The sequence below is a fragment of the Cavia porcellus genome, unplaced genomic scaffold (genome assembly GCF_034190915.1).
Source record: "Cavia porcellus strain 051 isolate PalLab524CR breed Dunkin Hartley unplaced genomic scaffold, mCavPor4.1 scaffold_13, whole genome shotgun sequence".
Lineage (NCBI taxonomy): Eukaryota > Metazoa > Chordata > Mammalia > Rodentia > Caviidae > Cavia > Cavia porcellus.
Window position 1 is genome coordinate 35,880,154 of NW_026947496.1, and position 25,768 is coordinate 35,905,921.

Sequence of the window (25,768 nt, forward strand, 5' to 3'; positions counted from 1 at the left end):
GATCCATTGGTTACCTAGAAATAAATGTATTATTAAATTTTCAAGTATTCAAGGTTTTCCAGAGATCTGCATGTTACTCTAATTTAATTCTATTATGTGACTTGAATCCCTTAAATTTTAATGAGAACTGTTTTATTGCCTGAGTATGATCTATCTCATTGCTCATGCTGAGGTTCTCCATAATCCTTAATCCCAACTAGGATACAAAAGGCCCGTGATAGAACTCTGCACAATAAAAGTCTCACTACTAAAGAGGAACAAGGGACTGAGAGTGTAGCTCACTGGTAGAGCACTTGTCTGGCATGTGTGAGGCCATGAGTCCAATCTTTGGGCTTCATGACATTTATAGTAATCAAAATCAAGACGATTCTTTTTCTAGGAGAAGATAATGACTATATTGGTGAAGGGTGCTCAGTTCCAAATACAACCCAAAGAAATGGGCTGGGAGGAGAACTAGCAGGGTCTTAGCATCTTTGGTATATCAGCCAAAATATGCAGGCATATGGAGAATCTGTGGTGGACTGACCCTCCAACAAACTCACGAAAACTCTTAATTCTTTTGGATCATTTTTTTCTTTCTGTATTCTATTTTGGCTAGTTTGCTTGGCTATGCTTTCAAATTCATTAACCTTTTTTTCCTGCAGTGTCTAAACTTCCTTTAGTGTCATTTATTGTATTCTTCATTTCAGACATTTCAGTTTTCACATCAAGATGTTTTGTTCATGTTTCAAAGAATATATCCCATGTCTTTAAGTTTTGAACAGGTGGAATACAATTATATTGTGTATTTTAACATCCTTGTTTGCTGATGCTAACATTTATATCAGTCTTGGGTAAGTTTTGAATGTTATTCTCATTATTACAAGTTGTAATTTTTTTACTTTTTGTCTGTCTAGCTGACTTTTATTGTGTGCCAGATACCAAGATTTTTGACCTTGTCAGATGCTAGAGAATTTTGTACACCTATAAAACTTCTTGAATTTTGTTTTGTGATGTAAATTTTTTGAAAATAGTTTTATCCTTGTGTCTTGCTTTTATGATTTGTCATGCCACTGTAGAGCAGTGCTCATCTAGGACTAATTATTCTGATTTACTGAGGCAAAATCTTCCTAAATATTCTACTGAGTGCTCCAGGAGTTAAGAGGTTTTTTTTTTTTTTTTTCCCCAGTGTAAGCAGGTACTCCCTGGCCCTGTGTGAATGCTGTACACTGATTTCTCTCATCCTTTCAGGTGGTTCTTTCCTTGACCTTGGGTAGTTTCTTTACAAATGTACTCTGTAGAATAATTATGTGGAAACTGCAGATCTCTAGGGCTTCTATTTTACAGAAATTGCAGATTTTATTTTATTGAGGGTTGAATGTTTTTATACTCCTGTAAGTATTTCTGAGCTTTGTTCTGGTGCATGATTAAGTTTCTTGGAAACAGTTTGCTTTTTTTTTTTGTCTTGCTTTTGAATTCTTTTTTTTCAGGTAGGGCAAAACAACATTTAGTCAAGAGCTAATTTCCACCCACTTCTGAGTACTCGGTTAAATCTTATGTGAATTATGAGGTTTTCTACTCTGGCTGATGAGAACAAGAACTATTTTATTCTTAGCTCTTTATGAGCTCAGATGAGCATTCTTTAGTCCTTTTGAATGCTTCTTTCCTTGGGCTCAGGTACAGTATGTTTTTCCTGTGCATTACTGATCAAATTCCACATTGGCCCTCTGCAGATCTGTAGGATTCTCTCCCTTTGAAATTTGCTGTTTTCCTGTAATTAGTCTTGTTAACTCCATCTGCTTCACTTAGGTTCTCCCCCCCCCCCAGTTTATAGAGACCACGAACTGTGAGTTCCACTTTATGGTAATGCACCTTAGAAATTTCCTCCAGGCAAAAACTGACACTATGGACAATCCTAATGCCTCTGTTATTTCTTTTCTGTCATTCAGAAAATTACCTTTTCTTGCCTAATGACAAAATTGAAAATCTTTCTAGCATATATTTTTCATGCAGGTTTTAGTTATTTTGGACAGGGCTATAAGTTTGGCACTATTTATTTTGTGTCCTCTGGAATCTTAAGTCTCACGGGTTAATTTTGAAAACTAACACCATAGTTTTTTTGTAACAATTTCTAATAGTTAAAGCTTATTGATAAGCATAAAGTATTTTAATCCAAACTATAAGATTTAAATTTAAATCGAAGCAAATTAGTTCACTGTTTTGAGGGATACTTCTTCCTTCAACAGGTATTCAAGCACCTGCTACGCAGTAGATACATGAAGTTGCTGAAGATTGCTACTGTGAGCAAAACAAAATCCTTGCCCACTCGGAGTTTACATCCTATGAAAGATATTTTTTAAAAAAAATTTAATGCAGTGTACTTGCTAATTGTCAAGGTCTTGCTGTAGAAAGTCCACAACAATAAAACTTTTAAGGAACATGATCATCACAGTGATACTTTCACTTTGAAACATGTTAAGAAATTAGAAACCCTGATCCTTGAAAGATCCTATAGTTCTCCCTCCCCAGTTCAGATATGAATTTAACTGCAAGCAGGTGCCCTATCAGCTGGCCTCAGTAGCCGGGGCCCAAGGTGGCGCCTGATTTACAGTACATGCTTACTATGTAGCTGATGTAAATTTTCAGACTACTTGTCTCACAGGTCCTGGGTTGTGTTTCCTTCAGCGGCGTCCCTGGCAGGGAACAGCTAAGTAGCAGCACCAAGATGAAAAGCCAGAAGCACTACACCTCAGGATGACAGGGAGAGTAGGCAGAGCTGACTGCTCCGCCTCCATTGTCAGTTCTCCTAAATTTATGACTGGCAGGTGAGAGCTGAGGCTTCTGCTTTTGGTTAGGTTCCTGACATTTCAACGCTGCTAGTCCAAGTACTTTGCTTGATTTCCCCAATGAAAACAGGGAGGAAAGAAGAAAAAAACTGGGGAATTTTATGACTTTTAAACTTTCCTCCTCAGGGCTGTGTTTGTGGGTTAATGAGGCCCAGAGGACGCGGGAGGTCAAGACCCCGCCCACTCAGAGCCACCTACTGCAGGTCACAGCAGCGAACCAAAAAGCAGCGAGGTAGCCGCGGCGTGGGCCTGGCAGGAGCGCAGCTCTGTACCTCCGTGGCGGCGCTTGCAGCCAAAGCGGCGCGGGCAGCGGCCGCCGCACGTGCTCGGGCGAGGCGGGGCCTGGGCGGGGTCTGGGCGGGGCCTGGGCGGGGCGGGGCCGGCGCGGCACGTGACCCGCGGCGGGGCTATTAAGCGGCGCGCGGCGGCTCCCACGGTGAGCTCGCGCTGCGCTGAGACCCAGGGTCCCCGGCGTGCCGCCTGCGAGGAGCCGCGCGAAGGTCGTCTGTCTGCCTGTCCTCCTGTCTGCCGTCTGCTGCCAGCCCGCCGGCCCCGACGCGCTTCTGCCTGTTCGTCTGTCCGTCTGTCAGTCTGTCCGCGACCTGCCACAGTCCCAACCACCCCCGCCAAGCACCATGAACCAGATAGAGCCCGGCGTGCAGTACAACTACGTCTACGACGAGGATGAGTACATGATCCAGGAGGAGGAGTGGGACCGCGACCTGCTCCTGGACCCGGCCTGGGAGAAACAGCAGAGGAAGGTCAGGGGGCCCTGCCGCGCGTGTGTCCCGGTGCCCGCGGGGGTCTTGCACGGGCATCACCAGCAGAGCAGACTGACGAGGTCGCCCAGGGGGATGATGTGTGGTCCCCGAATCCCCTTCAGAAAGGAGAGCACGCCCAGCAATAGGCAGGACACCGGGCACACGTGTGTGCATGCGCGCGTGTGACATTAGAGTTAGAAAACAAAAAAATGTTAAAGGAAGAAGAGTGCTGTGTGAGTGTGCTGTTCCGCACACCTGCCTGTCGGAGGCTGGAATCTGACAGTTTCAGGTCTGCGCCTGACCCCCCACTGGTCTGTGACCTTGGCCACGGGGTTACTCTTCACTGGCGCTGACCTGACCCTTTTCTCTTTAGTCCATCTTTTCCCAGATAACAGAGACCAAATGAGCATCACCTTTGAGTCAGTCCATAGGGCTACTTTCAGTCATTGAAAGTCATTTATTTTGTGTTTTGGGCTCCTCAGGGAGGGATGCTAAGGAAAACTATTCACTGATAAAGTCACAATTATTCACACTTTATTTATAGTTCATTGAGGTAAGCACACAGGGATGAAGGAGTCAGCCAGGTCGCAAGTGCTCCCTCCTCATTCTGGTTGGCGCTCTCTGAGGCCCAATGGAACATTCCACTATTAGAAGGTTTCAGCCTTGATCCTCTTAGGACAAATAGGGAGTGTTCAGTGGGAGGCTACATCCCACCGCCTTTTCATTCTGGCACAGTGGCTGACTGGTCAGGCATGATGATGGAGATCTGAAAATCCAACCTTAGAGTGATATTGTTGTGGCCAAAGCCAAAAGCCTTGGGTTCCCCTTCGTCACACAGTGGATTTCCCTTCTAAGGACCTACTTTCAAATGGATAATCTGTGTTGATCTTGGCAATCTGTAGCTGAGACTCTGGGTGATCATGTGACTATGTGGAGAATACTTGTGTGATGGAAAAAGCGCATGTCCTATACCTGTCTCTCAACACACAGCTGGAAGGAGAGAGACCTTCTATGTAGATAACTATCAAATAACCAAGCACTATTTTATTTTTGTATCAGGAATTCTCTCTTCTTGTCTACCCTATCCCTCAGAGTATCACTTACCACTATTATTTTAAAACTCCAATTTAGTTACAGTTTAGTCTTTACTTAAAGTTTCTACCATCACTATCTAAGAGTATGGCAAAGAGAAATAGAAGTTGAGTCTACAAAGAAAAGCAAAATCAAACTACAACGTTCTATAAGTCTACTGTGAAGGAAATACATGGCCTGAGGGTTAGCAATGTATTATTACAGTGCTTTCATTGTTACATCATTAGTCAAGAAAAAATTAAAAAGTGACTTAACTTTTAGCACTTTTTTTTTAAAGTTTCACAACAGTTTTAATCACTGTATTTTTATGGGTTTTTGTTTTAAAAAAGACTGCTCCCTTGGCAGGCATGGTTGCACATACCTGTAATCCCATCACTCAGGGAGTCTGAGTCAGAAGGATTGCCATGAGTTTGAGGCCAGTCTGGGCCACATAGTGAATTCAAGACTAGCCTAACGTACATATTGAGACCCTATTACCAAAAAGAAAAATATCATTTCCCACATCTTTGTTTCAAAGATGCTTTTCTCTTACTAGAAATAATAAAATAGTTCAGGAACAGGACAGGTTCACTACCCTTATTTTATTGTGTAAATTTATTTGTTTGGGTTTTTATTTTATTTTACAGTACTGTACTGAATATTGAACCCAGGGCCTTCACATTGAGGTACATCCCTAACCCATTTTTTATTTTTAGTTTTGAGACAAAGTCTTGCCAAGTTAGTAAGTTTTTCTGGAGGTTTCTGTTGAGGTTTTAAAAGTACATTATCATAGCAGGAAAAAACCTATGTGAATTCCCAAAGGCTATAGTTGACATATTTTCTGTCATATTTAATTTTTAAAGGTATTTTCAATATTTTTGTATACTGACTAATGACAATTGTGGTAGTTTATTTTAGGTTTGAGAGTTCTCTGTGATCACATTATTATTGTTGTAGAATGCTTGAATTATATTATTAAAAAAACAGACATACTTCCAATCCCAGTGTAAAATAATGCTGAAAAGTTTAAAGTGAGAGTTCACTTTTTCCCTTAAGATAGATAGAATGTTGTAGATAATGGGTGAAAAAAACCCCTCAGCTTTCATTAGGACAGATCCAGAGCAGACTCTCTTTCCACTTTTGGTATAGGACTTGCTCAAGTCACTGAAATTATGTGGAACCATGAGCTCAGTGTGGCCAGAGCAGAGGCCTCTATTTATGTACTATGAGACAAACTGTTGGAACAGGGTGAGGACAAGATGCCATTGTTTCTATTGTGGGCTGCCTTCTCTACACTTGCCATTTCAGTGATATGCTGGGCATGCGATCTGTCAACAGATGCTGGTGGCACATGATGACGTCTGTGGAGTTCTAATGGATGCAGTACCTAATTATACCCACACTTTATAGAGTCTCAGGGACTGGGTAATCCTTCCTGGAATGCCTTGCTCTGAAGACCTTGGTGATAGTGCAGTGCTTTTCCCAGGAGGTCAAGCAGATGATGATGGTCTTAGTATGAGTATGTACAGGCATGTTAGAGTGCCCACCTTATCTTAGAGGGGATGTTTAGTTCCTGAAGGTCACACTATTTATATTCCTCGTATAGAAAATCATATTTTATTTGTTACAACTCTTGGGTTGGAGAAACGCTCTTTCAGTATTACAGACACAATATTTTAAATAGTAATGACAGGTTAAGAAGACCAAGGTGAATGGAGACATGCCTTCAGAGGCCTTTGATTTATGGTTGAAGTTGGAGAGACCCTTTTACCATTCAGGACACTTTAGGGACATCAGTTTTCAGGTAGTTTGGGTTGTCTGTAGGGGGTTGTTGGAACTTGTAGCACATTGGAGTCTGGAAACAAGCTTCCTCTACATCACGGAACACATTCGGCCTTTACCTCCTCGGAAACTCATGGCAGGAAACTGCCATTACCACTGTGCTGCTGCGTGCACCATCCAGCTGTGTGCTATCCTTAACCTTTAGGAAGGAGGTTAGCTCTGCCTGTAAGGAAATCAAGTAACTGTTTCCATACTTGAAGGGTCCTTAAATCTTACTCTTTAGATGACTCCACCATCAATAAACTTTTCTAAGAGTTCTGAATGATTTTAGTAGTTCCTACAAAAGTCCAAGTCCTGCACTCTTCCCACTTTGTATACCCCAGTTCTCCTTGTAGCATCTCTTGATGGTTTGGCCTTCCAGCTAACATGTTGCTATGTGTGGTCAGGCAGTATTGGAAGGATGTGTGTGCAGGTGTCTACAGGTAGAGGTTAGATGGGGAGATGGGGGCCTCCAGACTGCCTGTCCTTAGGGTTCCATGGGAACAACTGCCTGATGAGGGTGTGAAGTCCAGAGTCCTCAACTCTGCCTAGTGACACACATTCTTTCCAGGAGAAAAGACACTAACTGTTTGGACATATTAACAAGCTTATGGAATTTCTCAGATTCATCAGACCCAGATAATTGTCAGCTTAGCCTGATACTCTGTTTGACCCCAGCTGGGTCCCTAAAGCTTTCAAGTCTTAATTTGTTCATCTAGGAAGTAAAGATAAAATATTATCTTCACTTCCCTGGGCAATGTCTGGATCTAATTTGCATTGAAGAGGCTTTCTATACTGTAAAATGAGCCATAAATGTTTGAATATTATTATAATCCTCCTTTTGCAACAGTATTTTTCCCAAGTGATTTTAATACCAGTCAATACTGCACTTGAACTTTGTGAATGATGAGAAATTCACGCTCCCACCACTATCCAGTTCTAGAGCTTTTCCATCATCCCAAGCTGAAACTCTGTACCCATCGGACACTCACTTTTCATTCTCTCTTCCCCTCTGTGTGCGTTCATGGCAGGGACTGAGGATTAAACTTTGAACCCAGGATATTTTCAGTGAGTTATATCCTTAACATTTTCTTATTTTTATTTTGTGTGTATTGAGACAAGGTCTTGCTAATTCTTGTAGGCTGGACTTAAACTCGAGATCTTTCTGCTTAAGCCTCCCAGAATGCTAGAATTAAAGGCCTATGCCACCAGGCCTGGCTTCTGTTGTACTTTTAAAGACAGGATTTATAAACCCAGGTACCTTGAACATAAGAAATTATTTAATCTTAAGTGGTGGGTGCTAGTCTAAAGAGTATCTTAAGTGATGGATGCTTGTCTAAAGAGTAAATGTCATTGGAGGTCAAATAAGGAGAATTGTCGTAGGTGGAGAATAAGAAGGAAAGAGTTTATAAGGAAGTGGAACTTGGGTTGAGCTTCATTGGAGAGATAACAAGCTATTGGCTAAGTGGAGAGGGGGAGAGAGACAGCCTTCTTGGCTAGAGAAATGTTGTGAAAACCTGTTGTGTGCTTTTGTGGGGAAAAGGAAGGGAAGAGAGATCAGTGGAATATAATACACGTTTACCCACTGCTTTCACACTAACAATGCAGCCTTGCTGGAGTATTTTCACCCTGTGTTAAAGAGGAAGCAAGTTCAGAGGTGAGGATGAGTACTCAAGGCTGTCACACCAGCGCTTAGGACTCTGGAAGCTTGGCTTCATATTTCAGGGTTGTTGAGGGCTCAGGATGTGTTTGAGGAATTGTAAAGAACAGAGAAGGTGTAATAGAGCTGAACATGCAGAGTCAGATTTAGAGAGACTATTGGAGAGAGGACACAGTCAGGTTACCACAGCCGGGGGTGCCAGGATGAATGGAGACATGCCTTCAGAGGCCTTTGATTTAGTGGCTCCCTGTTTCAGGGCCCTCCTGAGTGGCAAGTGCCTGGAGCTGGGAGATTTAGGAGGAAGCCCACTAGGGACCCCGTGGGCAGAGCAGTGAGGATTAGGACACAGGGGCTAATAGATACAGCAGTGAGGAAGGCATCCATAAGAGAGGGATCTGGTGGGCTTATAGCAAGTATCAGGGCTGGGGCTATAGCTCAGGGGCAAAGTGCCTGCCTGGCAAGTGTGAGGTTGTGACCAATAAATAAATGAAAGTATCAAATAACCACATGTACACTGGGTATGGTGATATATGCCTGTAATCATAGCACTTGAGAGGCTGAGGCAGGAGGATCACAGTGTGTTCAGGCCGGCCTGAACTACATAGGGAGATACTGTCTCAAAAAACAAACAAAAAAATTGCATATGGTTCCTTGATATACCATTGCACAAATCCAGTCAAACAGATGTGATTCTACCTGGGCCTAAAATGAAAGACAGAGGTGTTGACATGTAGCTAACAAACTGATGAGCATCCGTTGTATCCCCAAGGAAAGTGTATCTGTCTGGGAAGATGAATATTTACAGGATGGGTCATCATTGAGTCGAAGGAAATGCTGAGGTGGCCAGTCTACAGAGGGAGGACTAGCGTTCGGGGTGGTCTTCCATGGGCAGAGAACATTCTTGATGAGATGGAGGGTGAAAGAAGAGATAAAAGCCAAACCTTTATGAGCTTTAGGAAACCTACACACCTACTTAGGGACCCTTCTTCTACGTGTACACTTGAGAATCCCAGGCATAGGAGTCAGAGATGGAAAAATCACTCTTTGTCTTTGCAACTTGTCTTGGGCACTTCATTATGTGCTGGGGTCTGCCTTGTCTTTTCAGTCAAATTCACCAAGAAAGAAATATGCGCCCCGAATAACATTCCATGTGTGTGGGAGGATGAATATAACTCTTAGCTGGGAACCTTAATTAACGCAGCCTCTGAAAGCTGTCAGAAAGCACCGCAGTCCCTGCTGCAGCTGGGAGACACCTACAGAAAGGCACAGGCTGGAGTGGGCGGGGACGCGGGATTCGCAGAGGAGTTGGTACTGTCGGAGGACAGTCAGAACTCTGCCGCCGTTTCCCTGGGAACAGGACTGATTCTTCCAGAAAGAACAGAAAGCAAAGAGTGGAGAAAAGCTCGCTAAGTGCCGGGAGAGACAAATTTCAAAGGAAGAAAAATCTTACGTGTGAGCATTTGCTCTTTCTGGAGAAGTATGAGGAAGGTTTTCTGTACAGACACTTGTGTGAGCACAGGCTCCCACATGAACAAACATACACCCCACACACAGTTTTCCAGGTTGGAAACTAGGGGGCATTTCTACCTGCAGTCCGGTCAAAGCGTAAAACAGAAATGGTCACGGCGTGGTTGTTCATTCATTTATTTGGTAGTCATTGCGTATGGTCCTTCGAGGGCCTACAGGGGAAGACTGAGCTGATACTACCTGTAGGCAGCTTGTGAGCCCCACCTAGTCTCAGAGGCAGAAGAGGTGGTGCCCAATTCAATAAGGCTAACAGGAAAGAAGCAGAGGGAGTGCTCTGCTTGCTGGCTTTGTGTCAAGAATGAAACATCTTCCCAGGAGCCACATCAGAAATCTGTGTTCCCCTGGACACTTCTGTCTCCCCGCCACCCTGGCCTGTTGCTCCCCATGGAATGGGTCTCCCCAAGTCCTCTGACCTTGCTCTTTCTCTTGTTGCTTGTTGTGAAAATGTCATGCATCTCGGGGCCTGAGTCCCGTACTGTATCAAGTACTGGCCATTTCTTTTGTCACCTTTCCACAGATCATGCTTTTCTGCAGCCTTTTCTCCATGAGGCTCACAAAAATGATCTTGAAAAGATGTAAGACTCTATGGGTGTTATGTTACATGCCTGTAATCCCAGCACTGAAGCTGATACAGGAGGATTGCAAGTTTGAGCTTAACCTGGGCATCTTAGCAATTTAGTGAGACCCTGTCTCAAAATTTAAAATAATAAAAGGCTGGGAATGTAACTCAGTGTGAAAGTCCTGGGTTTAATCCTCAGTGTCACAAAAACAAAAACAAAAGGCACAAGCCTGACTGTGGTGTTTTCCTGTGCAGTGTGTCTTTGGTTCTTTAGTGCCTTCTGGAGAGAGTTCTTGAGCTCTTTTACTCTTGGTAGGCGAGGCCTGAGGTGGGCCCTGTCCACTGTCCAGTCCCTCAATGGTTCTTTAGGATGCTATCCCGATGATTGCCTGTCTTTGTGTTTTACCTGCCCCTTTACCTCATACACAGCCGCTGTGTCCCTGGGATGTTCTCCCTTCAACAGCACCTCCTCTGGGATGCCTGCTTTCTAGGTCATGTGTCATCTGGCACTCTGGCTCCCTGTTAGGACAGTGAACTTTCAGTCTTCTCTGCAGGACCAGTACCCTCACCTGGCTGCAGAATGTGTATTCACATTGATTGAATGAAGAAATTATGAATCATATTTTGGAAAAAATTTAGTATGATTAGCTTCTTAATTTAAAGTTTTAATTTTAACAGTTATAACAGTTTTTATAATGCCTTGAGCTATAAATGTCTAAACCCTAACTCAGGTGCTGTAGAATGCTTTTTAATATGTTTCCTTATTTTCTTAAGTCTCTGAAATAATGGGGTTCTCTGATTTAATTATTGTTTTAAGACTGAGCTTCCAGAGACAAGTTACTCATTAAAACAAAACAAAACAAAACAAAACAACAAACCTGGAATTTAAAACTCTTGGAATTGAAGATAATAACATGCAGATTTATTTTAAATTATAAAATGTGTCACTATTTATTTAAAAAGTTCTAGTAACCTAAATTTGAATTGAAATGACTGCTTTTTCCAGATTGGAACTCTTCACCACTTAAAGAAAATTTCAAATTCATTTATAATTCAGATAAATATAAATTTAGTGTGTTTTGTGTATAAAACATGGAAAACATTTTGAAGATGATATGTTTCACACACAGCCATTGAATTGGAAAATGGAGAATAGGTATGAGTTACACTGCCTGGGGAAGAATTGGCATGTGCAGTATTGGTATCTACCATGTCTTAGACCTCGAGTTAACATCACAGTGATTTGTCTTTCATTTGGTTTCCCAAAGGATCAGTGTGTTGGTCATTGTTTTGGCAAATTACTATACATTGAAAATAGAGTCGTCTTAGTGTCCATTACCACTTTTTTGCTAAGAGCCATGCTAGCTTGAAAAAGACACTCGTGTTGTTAGTGAAAGAAATGAACAAACAAGTGAATATGGATTTTTTTGGGCAAATATAAAGCTGTGTTTAATACAAAGCTACACAGTTGTGCTTTGCACAGATAAATTGTAATTGACATTATAAAGGTAAATCAAGAAATCCTGTTTTTTGGGAGTCATAAGGAGTCTTTAAGTTACTTCATTATAGTCAGACAAGATGTGAGAATACTTTTTGGAAGGTAGGGAATCTCACTGCTCTTTATTAGGATTTTGAGATATTTCATACTTATTAGGTAGAACCATATGAAATTCTCAGAGCTATTTTGACTTCCTCAAATTGAAACTTATTATGGTTCAACCCAATGAAACCACTTTACCACCACTGACTCATTATATTCCAGATGCTTGGCCAGTACTATCGCTGATGTCTTTGGTATTCATGCAGATGAGAGTGTTAGGGTTTGTGGAGATTTTTTTTTAAGTGTCTTTTTGATCAAGGGCTTGTTTTTCTAATGAGGGTAACCAGGAGGCAGGGGAAAGCTGCAGATTAGGTGCAGGAATTATCCTCACAGAGACTGAGTTTGAAACTATGTCAGAGGGAACTGGAAGAGGATTTACCAGGACTGTACAAAGTGAGCTAAGAATAGAGGACTCCGGAGGAAGCAGTGACATTAACTCAGTGTGGAAGTCTTGCTTCTCTGGATGAAAACATGCATGTATTAGACACTTGGAACCACTTGAATTGTCAAGATGTCTCTGATTTTCTTTCTGGAGGAATCTCACTTTGGGATTTTATTGGAATTTTGCCAGTCAGCCTGAATCTGGCATTTGGGTTGGGTTTAGTTGCTGGAATAGAAACCCAGGCCTTGGCACTGTGGAATGGGATATCTCCTAGCTTCTGAGACAATTTATACTTTCAAAGCAAGTGAGAATCTGTAAAGAATTATTTATGGTGTGTGCTAAAGTCTGGGACATAAAATCCTTCTGACTTGGAATGGTCAATGATTGACTTTTTTGAAGAAGACTTCATTGAAAATTTGTAAGGATTACTGAAAACTGTTTGTTGCATCTTAACATACCAACTGTAGTATACAACTCCAAGATAAATCTTCCTTCCATAATTTATAAAATTACAATAATAAGATTATTGTCCTTAGGAAGCTGTTTTAAAAATTTTAAATATGTAATTACTTGGTGAGGGGTGGGGGTGGATGCCTGTAGTCCCAGTGCTTGGGAGGCAAGAGGACTGCTGTGATTTGAAGGCCAGCCTGGGCTCCACACTCTAGCCCCTATTGGCCATATAAAATTACTTTGGGTAATGGAGAATACCAGTCTTGAAAATGGCAAGAGACATACACAGAATTATATCAGTTTAGAGATTCATCCCTACAGATTAAAATTTTTAAATTTGGAAACAAAGACATTTTTTGAGGGGAGGTAGGAATCTTTTGAGGGGAGATAGGAATGATGAAAACTATGTTTTACATTTTATAGGTTAAATTATTCTATCCTATAGTTGCAGTTTTATAAAATAAGAGGTGGCTGATTATTCTATTGCATACTCTCCCCTTCAGTATAACACCAGTATCAAAAATATTGCAACCAGACAAAATAGAAGTGATATTTTCTTTTTTGTTTGTTTGTTTGTTTTTTGGTACCAGGGATCAAACTCATGACCTCGTGCTTGCAAGGCAGGCACTTATGCCATGGTGCTAAATCCCCAGCTGGAAGTGATATTTTCATGTATGGAGTAGATTTTTTAAAAGATACATGTGTGTGGTGGGTAGGGAATTAACATATCATCCCCAGTGTCAGTATATAAAGCAGAGAAATAAATGTTACTGAGAATTTCCAGGCAGTATTTTAACCACATTTATTATTGTTTGATCTTCATAATAGTCGCAAATGATGAGCATTATTACTTTTTGTCTAGGGACATTAAGTCATTTTCCCACTGGTGATTGAGTATAGGGAAGTAGTAGTTGGAAAATGCACACAGAATTATGTCTAAATTACAAAGACATGGTTCTGTCTCTCAATTAGAAGTTTATAGCATAATGGAGGTGCTAATGATTTTATTCCCTAGTTTGAGTCTGTAAATGGTGTAATTGCATTTCGGATCCGGGTGAGGCTGCTTTACTCTGAGGGCCAGGCTTTTTAACCATTACACTTTTCCAGTTTTGCTTCTTTTTCCAAGTGACCCAGAGCAGATGCCTGGCATTCCGTTTTTCCAGATTTTCACTTATTAGGAACCTCTTGCCCTTATGGAAGGATTTTTGTGTCTGTGAATTTTTAATTTCTCACCTGGGAACCTGGGATTATCTTATGGGAATAAAGAACTCTAGTTTTAATACACGGGCTATGTTCTTGTGCAAAGGTTTTCTCCAAGCAGAGCTCTGTTGCTGCTTTGACCAACAGAAATGCCAATAGGAGGAAGGTGCAGCCCCCTGGAAAAGCTGCCCAGCCTATCAGACATGCCATGGAGGGCACATCTAAGAGATATCAACTGCTGGTGTGTCTGACTCAGTCCCACCACGAATCAGAGGTCAGATGGCCTTTGGTCTGAATTTTCCACACCCTCCCTCCCCGGAATTAGAAAATGAGCCTTTCAGAGGCAAGAGTACATGTTGGAATTGTACTCTCAACTGTGTGCAGGAATTCTGCAATCCAATTTGGCTTAATATGTTGGGAAGTGAAAGTACCATAACCTTGCTTTACAACTGAGCACAGGGGCACAACACTTGTAACACCAGCATTGTGGGAGGCTGAGGCAGGAGGATTACAAGTTCTATCCTAGTCTAGGGAACTCAAAATAAAAAATAAAAAGGGCTGGATGTAGCTCAGGGTGAAGTCCCTGTGCTCAATCCTCAGTACCACAAAAGAAACAAGGATTCATTTTATATTTAAATAGCCCTGATTTTGCTTTTACTTAACTTCTCATGGAAATTTTCAAACGTATACAAAAGCAAAGAATATAAGAAACTTCTCAGAAACCAACTGACAGAGGAGAAACCAAGTTTCATAAGGAGACATTCTATTCTAAAAGGTAGAGGAGTCTTTATGATTACTAAATGTCCATTCTGTGCCTCACAGGTTGAACATACCTGTGTTACAATAAAAAAGAAGTTTTGTTACTTATACACGTGAACTATGTTACTTATTTTACATACAGGCCAAGACAGTTCCTCTTCACTGAGTGTGGCCCATGCAAGCCAGGCATGTCCAATATGCAGACAAGGGTTAGACGTGCCCCCAGGGAACTGGGCATTGGATGCTAGCATGCTGGCTGCTTTCCCCTGTCTCCTAGTCTGTCTCTTCCCCAAGCCCCATACTTTCAACTACCCATTCTGAGCCCTGGCCCTCTTCAATCCACTGCACACTATCCCCAGTCCCCAGATTTTCTGAATAATTGTTGATACCCTTGACATTATATTTTATTCTTAAGAGGATACAGATTACCACAACCTGCCTTTCAGGGATCACCAAAATGTGATTGAAAAATACAGTAACATTTTAATTTTAAAAAATTATTATAGTAAAAGATACATTGCTGTTAATCAACCTCAAAATACCTTCCTCACTTTGAACATACTTATCCCATGGCTCATAGCACTTTCTGAAAGCAGGTTTGGAAGTCCTGTTTCGAGAGTGTCTTTAAAATTAAAAACAGTGAATCCTGCTCCCAAGAGCCATCCAGCAGAAGAACAGCCTTGTAAAAGCACCACACTGTGCTCTTACCCACCTTAGTCATCAGATCTGCTTCTGTGTGAGTTCCGGCTTTTTCCCAAAGTCAAATGACCATGAAAAGTAAGTGTTTTGAATGGATTCAGCATATTGAAGTAGCTACAACAGTGTAACTAAAGACATGAATGAAAACTTCCAGAACTGCTTCATAAAGCAGAAACCACAGGAGGATACGTGTGTTTGAAGTGAGGAAGAAAGAGTATTCTGAGGGGATTTGTGGCAGTGTTTCTTTTACTATAATAAATTCTTAAAAATTTAAACAATTTTCTATCACAGCTTGTATTGTAAAGGTGACTTTTTATTTTAAAGACAGTATAATAAAAGAGGACACAACAAAGCAAATCAGAACAGAACAATGTAAGCAACGCAGCACTTCACAACAAGACAACCGGATATCAACGGTAGCTACTGTAATATCTCTTTTCTTTGAAATGGTTGAGTATACCTTCACACACAATAATATCAAACATAACAGAGTAGTATAAAACCATTCAAGAGGATGAAAGTGTTACAGGATATTCAAAACCAAATAACCGATAATGAACAATGGCTACTATAATATCTCATTTTCCTTAAAAAATTTGTTTATACTATCACACATATTAAAATCCAATGAGACACAACATAGTAGAACCAGTGGAAACAGAAGGACAAAAGCATGGTAGGACTTCAAAGCAAGATGATAGTAAATCAGCAATGGCTGTCATAATGTCTTGTTTTCTTCAAAGTAGCTGTTCATACCATCCCACATAATAAAATCAAACAAAGCAGTATAAACCATTCCAACCAATGAATGAAAACATAAGACTTCAAAGCAATATAATGGAGAACTATGATTTCCATAAAATCTTACATACTCTTACCATTTCTTATACTAGGGAGACTCTACGATATTTATACATGTGAGTTTGATTTATTTCACTTATGAGTATGGTCTTGTTGCATCATTTATTTATAAATATCTCATCGTGATCATTTTTTATAGCTAAGTAGTACTCCATTGCATAAAAATACACCTTTTTTGATGATTTTGGGCGCGTTCAGGGTGGTATGGCCGTAGACAAAAAAATACACCTTTTTTATCCATTCTTCAGTTGATGGACACTTAGGTTGTTTCCAAGATCTGGCTATTACAAATGTGCTACTATAAACCTGGGTGCACATATATCACTGTAGTATGATATTTTCAGTTCTGAAAATATGCCCAGAAATGGAATAGCTGGAACAAATGGGACTTCCAATCCCAGCTTTTTGAGGAATCTCCGAACTGACCTCCACAATGTTTGCACCAGTCTATACTCCCACCAACAGTGCAGGAGAGTTCCTTTTTCCTTGCAGCCTCTCCAGCATTTGTTATTGGTAGTTTTCTTGATCCTGGCCATTCTTTCTGGAGTGAGATGGAATCTCAGAATGGTTTTAATTTGCATTTCTCTAATGACTAATGATGCTGGACATTTTTTCATGTATTTATTTGCCATTTGTATTTCTTCATTTGAGAACTGTGTATTCATCTCAGATACGCATTTTTGGATTGGATCTTTGAATTTCAGGGATCTGATTTCTTTTACTCCTTTATATGTTCTAGACAGAAGCCATAAAAATGACTTTTTTGAGGTAATAAGCTGATTGTCTAATTTGGGTAAATTTCACCCTCAGTGGAGAAGAGGGTGGAGCTCTACTTTGGCAGAAACCAAGCCTTTTAGTATCCTGTAGATGTGGCAGTTAGCTGACCAGTGCCCTGAATGTGAGTACTGTAAGGATGAACATTTCTATCGGGAGTAGTTGCCTCTTGCTGTGAGCTGGTCCTGCAAACTGACCCCTGTCCTCTGTAAAGCCTGTGATCTGGTCCTCTTGTAGTGCCATGGTCACTGCTATTCCTGCATTAAACAGAAAGCATGAATTTGGGGCAGAAGTTGAGAATAATGTCTGAAGATGCTGAATGTGGTACTTCTGCGTCTTGATTTTCTCCACCTCCCATGAGTACAGCCAGAGGAAGGAACACTGAACAGGTTCTTCAGGAAAGGTTATTTTTAGGGAGCTATCTTGTCCAAATTGCTTCTGGGGGTTTTATGAACACACAGAGCAGCCCTCCAGCCTCTTAGATACTATGTTTCCAGGGTAGCCCCAGAAAAAAAGACGATCATTTACTGGTCTACAGTAGTTCTGGGGCTATCTTTTTCCTTCCATGATTCTCTTAACCTTAAAAGGTGAAAGATTGCACGAGAAGCAGTACAGTGGCCTGTGACCTTGGGCAAGGCACTTACCTCTCATGACCCTGTTCTTTATAAAATGCAACGATGGAGGGCGGGGAATGTCAGGGATGGGGTGACCCAAATCCAAGTTTGCTCAGGTCTATGGCTGTTGTCCCAGAGGATTATAAATATCACCTCCTTTGACTCTTAGAAGTGACCTAATTTAAACACCAGTTGGTCACCCTCACAAAGAGGTATGCAAGGCCACCACATGGGAAAATAAGGTCAAAATAATACTGATACCTGATTAATTTCCACAAGGGGTAGAGATGCTTTTCTCAAAGTACTGGCTTATTTCTGAACTTTAAAAAACGTAAACATTGGTGAAATCATTTTTTAGGGGGATACTGGGACTCATACTCAGGAATTATGGTTGCCATGCAGGCACTGTGCCACTGAGCTATCTCCCTGGCCCTGAAGCCAAATTTCTAATACTTTGATAAATGTATATACCAGGACTCCAGTAATTTCTGAATCGCCTAATTCCTGAATCTTTCAGAAGACTAAGCTTTGCAAATAGCTGTGAGGGTGGGGTAAACTCAGTGATTGGAGGAACAGGGAGTCAGGTCATCCTCTAAAATGCCTGTCTCCATTATACTTCTGGTTTTTATATGCTGTGTGTATGGTTTTATAAATATATGTATACTCCCCAAACACTTTTATATTAATCTGTGCTAGGCATTAAAGATACTTGATTTGTGCAACTGAAAAACTTCATAGTTACGCATTATTTAAATATCAGAATCAATTATCAAAGGTGTCTAGTTTTGTGCTTCTAACAGTTTGTTTCAAAATTATGAAGCCGCATATGGTGGTACATGCTTTATAGTCCTAGCTATTTAAGAAATTGGCAGGAGGATTGCAAGTTTGAGAGCAGCTGAGCTCACAATAAAAAAAAATGAAAAGGGCTAAAGGTATAACCTAATGTAGACTGCTTACCTAGCATTTGGGAGGCGGTGAGATCAATCTTTTGTACTGGGGGGAGAAAGTCTGTGACACTTGAAAATCTGGGGGCAAAATGGTTATAGGTATGATTACTATGTTAAAATCATGACCATTGAGGCATTTATGTTTTCTCATTTCTCTGGTGAGACACAAGTGGGATTGTCATTCGTGTCCTTTAAGGACTTGGGTGGAAAGCAGGAAAAGCCATGTCAGAGATGCCTGGGGTGTGACAGTGTGCTCTATTGCTGTAACTGGCATGTAGGTAACTGGATACGAAGGACTGGGAGGATTCTCTGCTGTGGGCATAGAACTCAAACAGTGCGTACCTGCCCCATTAGGATTTTAATGTGTGATATCAAAATAGGAATTTTAGTGTGAAACTTCAAAAAGTATAATAAAGTAGCATTTCGTTGAGTGATGAACTTATGAACTAAGGTTTCTAAATTAGTGCCTCTTCCCATGTAAGAGTGTAGAGTGTTAATGCAGCAAGGCTAGCCAGCATAATTACAGAGATAATCAGGGGAGTGAGAAAATAGGCTAGTAATCCAGACTAACAAATATTATATACTCTCCCCTTGGTGGTAGTTTTCTTTTCTTTTTTTTGTGGTGCTGGAGATTGAACCTAGGTTTTCATGTTTGTTAGGCACGTCCTCTGCCACCGCGCTACACCCGAGTTGCTTTGTTAAGGTGTAGTTTTAATGATTACATAAAGAATACATGTTCATTTGTTGAATATATAGGTAAAAAAAATTTTAAGGTTACAACTCAGAAAAAAGAAGTGTTAACATTTTTCTGTAGTGCATACTAGATTGCTTCATGCTATAGTTTAAAAACATATTTATATATTTTATACCATGATATGTAATTAATTGTCTGAAATGGCTCAGGACACCAAAACATCATTATATATTTTCATGAACACTTTCCAAGCAGCGGGAACCCTCTTGATAGTAGATATCCCAGCCTGGTTACCTCTGGTATGGACTCAGCGTCCCTGTCTTCATCCCATATGCTTACCCGGGGTTCTCTCCATATGTAGAGAAAGTTGTGAATGTACCTGCCTGTGTCTGGGACCACAAGGCAGAGAATATGGTGTATTACAGAGGGCTGTTTCCTTCTAAATGAATGCTTCTAACCCTCTGTGTAGGCATTTATTTGGGTCCCTGGAAATAGTAACAGTATGGTGAAATTGAATTAAAGAATATTTTGCGGTCTGTGTAGTACAAGCTGCTTCCCCATTTGCCAATGGGCTGAGTGGGGAAACATCCATGTGCTTTTCTTAAGCTCAAATTCACCCCAAAGAGGAGGATAAGCAAAGTATAATACATGGTGCTGTTGCCTAGAACAGCACTAGTTGGCTATGCCCTGTCATGAAGCTGTATCTTGTGCATAATTATCCAGGCTCCACAGGAACAAGTTATTTTGGGAAACATAGCTGAGGATCAATCAGATAGAGGGCTGTTTTTTGGGAACCTTGATATGGTTGCAAGTCCGCAGAGGAATTCTCCACATGCTTTGTGCCAGCTTGGGGGAGGCAGGTGTGACCCTGCAGAATACCATACTAGTGGCTAAGTTAGGCTTTGGCTGAGCATGTGTTTAGGCTCAGATGACCAGGCACCAGCAGTTTTCATGTGCTTCTTTGAGTTTACTGCTTTTTTTTAAAAAAGAAACCTTTTAGAGCATAAGTGACTTAGAATTTGATTTTGAAGATATTTAATTTGATTAGTATAACATATGCTTCCAGCCCCTAAAATAGTTTGGAGAAAATCTGTGTATTTCTGGTCTTCACTCTTTCAAATTGATAGTTAAACTGGGCCATTTCACTAGGTTCCCATGTGAACACATGTGAACCTTGCTTTTCAAGGGAGAATGTCATTTTTTTAATAATTAAAATTTTGCTTTAAGAATTTTAAAACATCCCTTGACATTAAAATAGAGCTATCTTGCAAACTAGCATCAGGAATCCATCACTCAGTAGCATTTGATGTCCTTAGGTTACTTCACTCTAACTTGAGGATGAGAGAGAGGTAGAGATGAGTAATTGTAGCTGAAAGATAAAAAATAGAAGAATGAGTAATAAGGACTCCTTTAAGTGGAAATAAAATGTTTGTAAGAAATTTCCTTGAGCAGTGAGGAAATTAGTGACAGAAATATTGTAGCTTTTTGATAAATGTAAGATCTTTATGAAATAGAGAAAAATGCTAAATAATTCAACCTAAATCCAGTAGTATTTATGATGATCAGCTTCCGAGGGAACATAGGGACACATACTGAGTTTTAAATGAAGAGTCATGGAAAAGGAATGTAGTGAACCTCTACTTAGGACTGTTGTCAGTTTCACAGAACAAGAGAGGTACACTACAGTTACACAGCAAGTGACAGACTTGCGTTTATTCTGTATATTATTGTCTGTTACTGTTTGCTTTCATCAAAATCAGTAAGATTTAAATTATGTTTTAGCTTATTTGAATGTTGATATCCTTAAAGAAAGAGTCTTAAATATTAAAGGCAATTTTCAAATAAAGGATAATCATAGTTCTCATGCAAATATAAAGGTAAATATTTTTTAGAGATGATACTGAACTCAGACAACCAGTGAGACCTTGCAGTCCGTCAGAAGACCATCCCATGGATAGACACAGACACAAATCAGGACTATTTAAATGAATGTCTTAATTGAGGAAGATTTTTCTTTTTCTTTTTTCTTTTGATTAAGTCAGGGTTAAAATGGGGAAGCAAGTCACATGGCAAGCAGGTGTGAATATACACTAGGGCCTTTGCTTGTAGGGGTTAGTGGCTCCTTCTGGCTTCTTCAAGGTTATTAATACCTGTGTAGAATATCAATCCCTGATATTTATCCTTAGGAAGTATATGGGTATATTTGTTTTATCTTTTGTCTTGAGGTCTGGACCACAGTGCAAAATGTTTCTTCCCCACAGTTGCAAGCTATCTGGTCTTCTGCACTGGCTCTATCAAGGGCCTGGCCCTGTCTGACTGCCTATAATATTCTATCTATCTTAGCTGCCTATAACATTCCCCCCTCTGAAGAACTATTCAGACTCCTCTGAGGAAGTAATGGGTGATAACTGATCTGGCTTCTTTAGGCTAAACGGAGTTGCTGTAGTTGTGGTAGTTGTTGATTGACAGTCAGAGATACTCTCCAGAGGGTTGATTGACAGTCAGAGATACTCTACAGAGGGTCTATCCAAAGGCCCTTAATAGATGCCAGGCATTTTCATCTTGAGTAGGCATACAGCTGTAAGTCTGGAGGAGACAAAGGCAAAGAAACAAGTATGCATGGGCCAAATAATAGAATCAGCAGGGTAATTATGAGTATAGCTAACAAGATTTCCACTAAGAGAGTTAGTAATGGCTTCCCATAAGGAAGGCCTTTGCCTGTAGGGGATTGGGTTAGGATAAGGTCCAGAGAATTTTAAGGTCTGACCTATCATTGATTTGTCATATAATATCTTGAATAGCTATTGTGATATTAACAGTGGGATCAGGAATGTACACACAACATTCAGTTTTTACAATTGCACAAATACCTACCCTGTGCTGCTGTTCAAATATCTAATGCCATCCAGTTTTGGAGAACAGTGAGGCCAATTTTTCTATGGGAGAAGGAGAGATTACCCCTCTGCTGGATTTCACTTGGGGATCTGTGGACAGGTGATTTTGCATTGCTGTCACTTGTCTGTACCTTAGAATAGTAAAAGCCATGGAAGGTAGGCTGTTGACAACAGCCCAGTTTCTCACTGGAAATCAGTGACTATATGACATTGTCATATATTAGCCATTTCCACTTTCAAGATTCAGAGTGGTAATCTTGCTCACTCTTTCTGTAAATTTGTCGTTTCTCAAACTGAAGTTAGTCTGGACTCAATTCGACTTTGTTGAAAAACCTCAAAAGCATTTCCCACCCTACTACATAACTTCAGAGCTTAGCACCTTGCTTTCTGTGTCGTAAGCATCTGTGTTCTAAATGGAAGTCAGTCTCATGAGCCTGGCAGCCGAAGCCCAAGGTTCAGCTAAAAATTTCTGATTAAAACCAGACCCGGATAAGACTGTCTTTTCAAGTGCGGGGACAGCCATCTTTAACCTACCCTCTTAAAAGATCATCCATTAGCTATGTTCTATTTTTAGGCACCCTCAGCAGAGAGGTCGGTTGCCTGTTACTTTTGCAAGGTCTTTTCCTCTGTCTTTGTCTCTGTCTCTGTCTGGCTCTGTCTCTCTCTTCTTTTCTTTCTTTTTTTTTTTTTTAGATGCTTACAGAGTCTTTAACATTTAAGAATTTTGTAGTTAAGTTTGATATAATAATATTTTTAAACCTATATTTGAATAGCTACACATTTTTAACTTCTCAGTATTTTTCATTTTTTTGGTTAAAAAGAATCTGATAACCATGCTCATTGACCTCTTCCAGAAAGCCCAAGTAGTTAACTTGTATTTAAGAAATGGTTCTTGAAAGCCATTGTATTCCAAACATTGTCTGGAACTCAAAACAAAAATTTATGTTTCTTTGTATGTCACTTTTACCAGTATTTCTGAGAATCTTCAAGTGGTAATTATGAAGAGACCTCTAGAAACTTGACATCTTTATAGGCTTTACTGCTCCTCAGTATAATTTTCTACCTATATACCTAGGCATTGAATAGAATTCCCAAGTCCTGCATGCAGGCAAAGTTCACTGGAGTTAATCAACAGAAAAAAAGAATACCTCTTTTTTTCTTTCCTGCCTTGTTGTTGTTTAATTAAATTTGTCTTCATCACTGCATTTGTTTTACTGTTGAAATTTCAGTTTGTTTATGGTAGCTCATCACAGCTTAAACTTTGAAATGGTGGAGGGTGGAGTAGGTTCTAACTTGGTACAGGCAGTTGAGACTGGAGTTAGGTTTTCTGGGCAATGCAGAGGTGAGGGAGGCAGCAGTGGAGGCTGCTATAATCAGTGTGGGTTTACTATGTGTGCATGCAGGCATCTAAATGGCTGAGCAACCAAGTCGAGGTCTTCTTTTTCCAATGGAATGCAGTGGGATTTGAGTTTTTTACAAGGCTTTTTGTACCTGTTATATTCACAAACCAAGTCTTGATTTGAATGTAGCCAATTATTTTAATTATCCTCCCTTAGTAGTAAGGGTTTTTAATTGCTTGGGCAAAATATTTTTACTCTCTGTTAGCAAACTCTGATGATCTGAGTAGGTTCTACCTGAGAAGATTAAGATGTGTGAATGATGTTCTGCATTCTCTGAACTGTGCTGGGAATATGTGTGCTACATGTGAAGATGAAGACTTTCGAAGTGTTCTGACTTCTTGGATCTTCACAGACCTTTTTGTATCCCCTTTCTGTCTGTGTAGCAGTCTTTGTGAATTGTGCTAAGCGACACTGTGTTTATCCTTGGTAATTGGAGGCAGAGTATCTGATGCTCAAGTAGGCTTTCATTGTGACTAGAGGTTGCCTTCATTTTTCTGAGCCATCTTGCCCTACTCTTTTGGTTTAAGGCCCAAATCACATTAAATTTCTTTGAATTACTATTACTCATTGTATATGTTTATAAAATATTTTCCAAACTCTTAGGATTCATTGTCCTTTCTACAAACTAGTTGAACTGGAATAGCATATTCTTTATGGGAAGAAAAATACTACACAGAGATGAGCTGATTTTCCCTCATCAGACACTGAGCTGATCCCAGAGCTTAGCTTCAGAGTGTGAGCGGCTGTATTCATGGATTCTGATCTGAGCTGTTGTGTGCTATGTTAGCTAACAGGATCTTGGAGACTAAGCATTATGGACAGGGAACAAAAGAACTGCCCACTATTTAATCAGATGTCTAGTTATATAGGTTATGAGAACATCAGGGCTCCAAATGGACATCCCAGTAATTAATTATAGCACATGCAAGATCTTTAGGAATTAGCATTCTTACATTTGTATTCTTTTTTGTTTTGATTAAATTTTAAAATTTTGTGTGAATAGTTAAAAAACATCTCTGGGCACTTGACAATCTCAAAGGGTTGGAATTATTTTTAGCTAGATGGTTATTCAGTGTTCATTATGGAAGATGGTTCTTCACCACTGTGAGTGACGTTTGAGTCCAGAGTTGACCTTTGAGTCCCGGATGTTCATGTGACAGCTAGCAGAGACACTTCTTTTTGTACTTGTATTACTTAACTTTAATATACATTTGCAATATATAATGAATACATACATTCATAATTGAGAGTTGGTATATGTACCCATTATGTCTTAATGCTTATTTCCCCTTCTCCCTTCCTTCTCTTCTCCCTCCGATTCTAGATCTTCTTCCCATCTCCAAAAGATTATTTTCCTATAATCTATCTTTTAATTTACTCATCAAATTATTTATACTGGATTTCTCATGTAAGAGAAACCATATGGTGTTTAACCTTTCTTGTCTGATTGCTTTTGCTTAGCATTGTGGGACATCAGTTTTTCTACAGATATCTCAACATTATCTTTATAGGGTTGGGGATTTAGCTCAGTGGCATAAGCACCTGCCTGACAAGTGCAAGGTTGTGAGTTTGATCCCTGGTACAACAACAACAATAAAATCCTTATGGCAAAGTAGTACTGCATTGTGTATAAATACTGTATTTCTTTTATCCACTCATCAATTGATGGACACATAGGCCATTTCCAAGATTATTGTGAGTTAACACTATTTTTCAGATTTTTCAAGATAGCTGTTTGAATATTTAACTTTAAGGCCACATCACTGATTTCTGATGTGGGTCTAAAGGACTTCATGGTTTGGCACGGGCTGCTGGTGCATTTGTGAGAATCACCCATGCCATTGTGCTGTGAAGCATACATGTTGGTAGGGACTTTCTGGCTGGGAGATGCGAGACTTTGTAGTGAATCAAGCAGTTCTGCTTTTGCCAGCTGCATGAAAGGCAGGAATTTAGAGCCTCTCAAGGGCTTAGGCCATCTATTCCTTGGGGGAGCAAATCACCTTAACTCAAGTAAGGCTACAATGAGCCCCTCTGCTTCAGAGGAGCAGCTCCAGTATCCCTTCCCCACTTTCCTTGAAGATTCTAAATAAACATGCAGCTTCCTGGAGCTCCCCTGCTTTTGCAGCATTTTTAAAGAACCAGGAAAGTGATTAGAAGTGATCCTGGCAAATTGAGAACTTGTGAAGTAGAAAAGAAGACACTATTAGACTCATTATTACAAATAGAAAATGGAGCTTTTTCTCTTTTTTCCCCCGCTATTTTTCTTGTTT

At 40.3% G+C, this 25,768-nt stretch overlaps 1 protein-coding gene across 1 annotated transcript in view; it reads left to right on the plus strand.

The window, feature by feature from the left end:
* Window positions 1–3,256: 3,256 nt before the first annotated feature.
* Actn2 (actinin alpha 2) overlaps window positions 3,257–25,768 on the plus strand; it is a 74,503-nt gene continuing 51,991 nt past the window's right edge. Inside the window, exon 1 of the mRNA XM_005005241.4 lies at window positions 3,257–3,586. Coding sequence (XP_005005298.1) covers window positions 3,461–3,586 — 126 coding nt within the window. The 5' untranslated portion in view covers window positions 3,257–3,460. The remainder of the gene's footprint in view (window positions 3,587–25,768) is intronic.